The 5,491-nt window shown below is 54.4% G+C and overlaps 1 protein-coding gene across 1 annotated transcript; it reads right to left on the reverse strand.

The window, feature by feature from the left end:
• Nucleotides 1–3,699: 3,699 nt before the first annotated feature.
• On the reverse strand, nucleotides 3,700–4,959 carry FOXD1 (forkhead box D1). The gene has a single exon (XM_058044295.1). It carries the CDS (start codon nucleotides 4,957–4,959, stop codon nucleotides 3,700–3,702), a length of 1,260 nt encoding a protein of 419 aa, XP_057900278.1.
• Nucleotides 4,960–5,491: the final 532 nt, after the last annotated feature.

Here is a 5,491-nt window from a genome sequence, read left to right on the forward strand (position 1 = left end):
AATACAAACCAGATCGAAGGTGTGGTCCAAAGGAGGTGCGGGTGGGGATGGTTTGGGTTGAGAGCAGCTTCAGGGCTGGGGAGCCGTGCACGGGAGCCACGGGGCTCGGCCGGACCCCCGGGCTGCGCGGCCCATCGGAGCACAGGGCGGTGTAGACAGAGCGGGCACGATGTCCGGCCCCTCTGCACAAGGAGCAGGAGTGCTCCAGCGGGAAGGGCGCAGGGTGTGGACGTGCAAACTAATCGTATTCAAAACCAGGGAGGGAAGGGGAAACCTCTTTTATAGGGGATGTGGGAAGAGACCTAACACAGTCCTGCTTAAGAGAAACGTTATACAAGATACTTGAAAAGAAAGAATTTCTTAAAAACCTAATTAAAAGTATATAAATCACCCATCAGAAACAAAGAACTATGTGGAAGGAAACGTTTCTGGATAGAGACACTGTGTGTGGCATAAAAGACGATTGAATACATAAGGGCTTCATTAAATTCCCAATAGATAACATTTGGCTAAATCTATCCCTAGATTAAAACTCCGCATAATAGCACCATAAACGAAGAAGTTTCTTTTTGTGTGGTCCTTCAGGATGAACTGATTGAAACATTAGCCCCCTTATAGAGCAATCCCCTCCCAATTCAGATCCAGTAATTCGTCTCTCATAGCCCTACGGGGATAGGATGAGCAAGGAGACGGGTTAATGAATCCACACTTTGTCTCTGGGAGGAGAAGGAGACGACACTACACTGCATGTCTTACCAGATTGTTTAGGGCCCAGACTATTTTGGAAGAATTGTTCGTCCGGGCTCCGTCCTTGCGAGGACTACACTGTTCGCTTCTCTGTTAGTCTTGGAAGCCGCGCAGAGCACGGCGGGCCATTAGCATGCGAATGGGGCGCTGCGGCCCGGCGGTGCTGCGAGCTCATCAAAGGGCTGTGCGGCCGGCTCCTTTTCTGGCAGCACCTGCTCTGCGGCAGCAGCGGGGAAACAGGACCCTCGGGACCGGCACCGAGGCCAGGCGTCTTCCCCGCCGACTCGAGGAGAACAGGCAAAAAGGTCCTTCACCAGGACTCTGGACCTCTTACTCGACCCCCTTTTCCTTACAGGGAAAAAAAAAAATCCGTACCACCTACTGCAGTTTGCTCCTGTCACCTTGCCTAGCAATTCCCAAGGGAAGGTTTTGTTCGCACGGGATGGAGGCAACCGGCGAAAAACGTGGAAGGAAAAAGTAGCCAAGCAGTTTGCTTGCCATGTATCTCTGAGGAGACCTGAGGGATGGGTAGTGGGCACACTCAGACCCCACTGCCCACTGGCGTGGGCCGGGCTGGATTCTGCGTGGGGGAGGTCGCCGGGCTCCCTGGGGTCTACTGCATACCCGGGGTCTGCTGCGTAGAAGCCAAGAGAAACAAACACAGGGTGGGTCGCCGGAATCTGCCCTTCTCATGTAACTGCTCGTGGAGATCCCTAGGACTCGAGCAGACAGAGCCCAAACTGAGCGCCAGCAGCACCCCTCCTCGGGAAGCCTCGCACCGCCGCAAGGCCACAGCTGCCTTCTCTCCCGCGAAACGCTTCCCTGTTTGATTTTATCTGCCTCTTCGAGGGGGGCCTCAGCTTAGCTCCGTACTCCGCGCCGCACCGGCCCGTGTCGGCCCGGCGCACCCCCCGGCCAGGCCCGGGGAAAGTGAATTAATCGGTCTCTCGTGAAAAAGACTCGCTCTCCCTGAAGAATACGAACACGGTGCCTCTGGGGTATTTTCCCTTTTGTTTTAGAAATTAGAATGGACTTATTTTTCTGCTAAGGAACCCGGAACATCCAAAGAGGCCTTCCAGCTCCAGACTGCAAATGGAGCCCAGCAGAGATCTTATGTCCAGTCTTTCTGCTTTCTGAAACCCACTATTTTAACGCAGCATTGCTACAAACAAAACGGAGAATTGCCACTTTTCTGTCTATGAGAATATTTAAAACCCAGGCGACAAAATACTTCTACATGTAAACCCCTCCTCACTCCAAAGAGCACTAAAAGGCATCCCTCCCTTTTTATTATTATTATTTTTTTATTATGAAAAATCACATATTTGATCCCCGAGTCTCCTAAATAGTTATAAATACAGTCGCAGTTAAAAAGCGCCTCCCTGTTTTGAAAAACGTGTATTCCTAGCCCACAACAAACATTCACATGCCTACTCTTAAAACATGCGATTCTCTTTTCCATACAAAAGCTCTGAATATTTGAGGTCAGATTTTTTGGTTAAAAATTTTTTAGTCTATAAAATATATATCTATGGACCTTATGCTGTTAAAAACGAGTGTTTGGAATCAGAAAAGCTGCTTTCATGGTTTGTTTTGTACATCCTTATTTCGACAGCTTATAAACTTAATCAACTCATCACACGAGGATATTACAAAGCGCATTTTATATTTTATGTATTGAAAAGTAGAAACACATGCCACTATTATCATCATCACAGAAACATAAGTGTCTAGAACAAATCTCTCTTAAGTTCAATGCACGCCCTTTATTAGTAATATTTTCCTTTGGCCTCTTGGAAACCAAACTATGATGCAGTTGTGATTTAAAACACACCCAAAAGTATAAAAATAGTTTTAAACCGGCGTTTTAATCAATCCCCTGATTTGCGACTTACAGAACTGGGCTTTACTCCCTCCAGAGAGACCTATTTCTATTTATCCCCTCTTTCGTTCCTGCTGTTTTTTGTAGAGTGTTTTTTGTTTTCTTGGGGGGGGTTTGTTGGTGTTGTGTGGATTTTTTTGCTTTGTTTTGTTTTTTTGTTTTTGTTTAGTTTATTTTGGGTTTTTTGTCATTCTTTATCTGCTAGGGTTAACAATGCATTGCCTGCAAAGATCGTATTTTTATTTTCTTCTTTGCAGTCAAATCTGCACATAATAAATTCCAAGCTAGAATATTCCTTGACTATTGTGCTATTAATCCCAAAGAAAAAAAATTTAGTGTCCCAAAGAAAGGAGAAGTGCTAAGGAGGGAAGGATCCAAAGCCAATTGTTTGGCTGGGCTCCTTTGGTCTTTGGGTTTGGTTTTGACTTTTTTTTTTTTTTTTTGAAAATTAAAAATTTTATTTTTGAAAATGTGTAAAAATTTTACATTAAAATGGTACAATAATACTTGCTGTAATTTTAACAATATTCCTTGTAAAGAATACGCATAAAGTACAAAATAAAAAAACTCCGTAAGTCTATTATAATACAAAACACAGGTTAAAATAAGAAATGATAATCTTGACTTTCTTCGGTGTAAACACGTTAATCTTTTCTTTTATAAAAGTACATGAGACAAGTGTACTAAATGAAAAAGTATTGCTCTGCTGTCCTCCCTCAAGCCTTTTTTTTCCTCCTGTACATTACTGTTTTCAAGCTCCTAGACCTGAGAATCTCTGAACTTCAGCGGTTTAGAGACATTATTTATCACCATGTTTGTTTCTTTTTAAGGAGTAGCGAGTAACTTTCCGATGTAGCGACCGCCTGCCCGTGCAGTATCTAGATCTACACCTGGCTTTGCACTAGTGAAGGTCGCGGGAGGTCCGTCGCTGGCGGCGGACGGCCCCCGAGCCCCGTCACAATTATCCCCACGCAAAGACAGGCAGCCCCTGCGGGCAGCGTCCGCCGGGCGTCCGAGCGGCGGAGAAAGGAGATACCCCAGATCCTACCTTCGGAAAGACTCCCAAACACTTAACAGTTAGAGATCCGTGCCGCGAAGCCGGGGGTGGCGGGCAGGGCGGCGGCGGGGGGCAGGCCGCTCCCGGCGCTCCCCAGCGAGCGGGCCAGCCCCGGCGCCGCGGTCGACTGCGAGCCGCAGCTGCTGCCCGCGCCGGGGCCGGGGCTTCCCCCGATGATGCTCTCGATGGAGAAGGGCGAGCGGGCCAGCGCCGCGCCGCTGCCGGGCTTGGCGGAGTGCAGCGAGGCCGCCAGCGCCGGGCCCAGCGGGTGCGCGTAGCCGAAGGGCGTCCGTGCCAGCTCCGCCGCCGGCAGCAAGGGGCCCGGCGGCGCGGCGGCGGCGGGGGGCAGCGCCGCACCGGGGGCGCTGCCGGGGGCGGCAGGGGGCTGGCGGGGCGGCGGAGAGGGGTGGTGGAAGGCGAAGAGGGCGGAGTGGGGGTGGTAAGGCTGGAGCTGGAGACCGTAGCCGCAGCCGTAGGGTCCGTAGGCGCAGGGCGGCTGCTGCGGGGGCTGCGGCGGAGGCTGCGGGAGGAAGGCGGCGGGGTCCACGGCGCGCAGCAGAAGCTCGGGCGCCGGGAGCTGCTGCCGCTTGAAGCGCTTTCGGCGGCGCAGGAAGCTCCCGTTGTCGAACATGTCGGCGGATTCGGGGTCAAGCGTCCAGTAGTTGCCCTTGCCAGGATTGCCGGGCTCCCGGGGGATCTTGACGAAGCAGTCATTGAGGGAGAGGTTGTGGCGGATGCTGTTCTGCCACGCAGGGAACTTCTCCCTGTAGTAGGGAAAGCGCCCGCTGATGAACTCGCAGATCTCACTCAGCGTCAGCCTCTTCTTGGGGCTCTGCAGGATGGCCATGGTGATGAGAGCGATGTAGGAGTAGGGCGGCTTCACGAGGCTGTTCTTGCCGCCGCCGCTGCCCGCCCCGCCGCCGCCGCCGCCCGCCCCGCCGCCGCCCGCCGTCGCCTTCTGCGGGCCACCCCGCGAGGGGGGCCGAGAGCCACCGGCAGCGTCCCCGCCGCCCGCCCCGCCGCCGCCACCTACGCCTCCGCCGCGCACGGGCGACCGCGGCAGCAGGGCGGCGGCGTGGAGGTCGCCCACGTCCTCCTCGTCCTCTTCCTCGTCGTCGTCCTCGTCCTCCTCCTCATCCTCGGCGTAGGAGCGGCGGCGGCGGCGGGTCCGCGGCTCCTCGTCGTCCTCCTCATCGTCTTCCTCGCCCACCACATCGATGTCGGTCTCCTCAGCCAGCGTCGACGCCTCGGACATCTCCGAGCTAAGGGTCATGGCGCGGCGGCGGGGCAGCGCATCGGTGGCGGCCGGCGCGGCGCGGCGGGCGAGCGGGCGCTTTCCCCGCCGCCGCCAGGCCTCCGCGCCGCTCCGCGGAGAGCCGCCCCGCCGCCGCCACGGGCAGGCGGGCCGCTCCGAGCCGCGCCGGCCCCCAGCGCCGCTGCCGCGCCTCTGGAGCGCTCCCGCCGCCCGCTCGGAGGCGGCGGCTAGTCAGGGTTTTGTTTCGGGGTATTTTTTGCTGCCGTTTGGATTTCTCTCTTTCTCTTTTTTCCCTTCCCTTCCCCCCTTTTGGGGTTCTTTTTCGGTTTTTTTTTCGGTTGGGATCTGTTATTGCGGGCGCAGGGAGGTTGCGCCGTCTCTCCTGGAAGTCGGTTTCCCCTTCTTTCTCCTCACCTCAGCCCCCAGACATTAATGGATGCGGGGCAGGAGGGAGCGCGCCTAGTCCTGGGAGGAGGAGAGGGGAGGAGGCTGGCGAGGAGGGAGGGCGTAGGGGACGGCTTGCTGGGCCTTAGGAAACACGGTGAAAAGG

This window comes from Melospiza georgiana, chromosome Z (assembly GCF_028018845.1).
Source record: "Melospiza georgiana isolate bMelGeo1 chromosome Z, bMelGeo1.pri, whole genome shotgun sequence".
Classification (NCBI taxonomy): Eukaryota; Metazoa; Chordata; class Aves; order Passeriformes; family Passerellidae; genus Melospiza; species Melospiza georgiana.

Bases quoted from the DNA above. Each gene is read 5' to 3' on its own strand.
- FOXD1 (XM_058044295.1), bottom strand. From the start codon at position 4,959: ATGACCCTTAGCTCGGAGATGTCCGAGGCGTCGACGCTGGCTGAGGAG.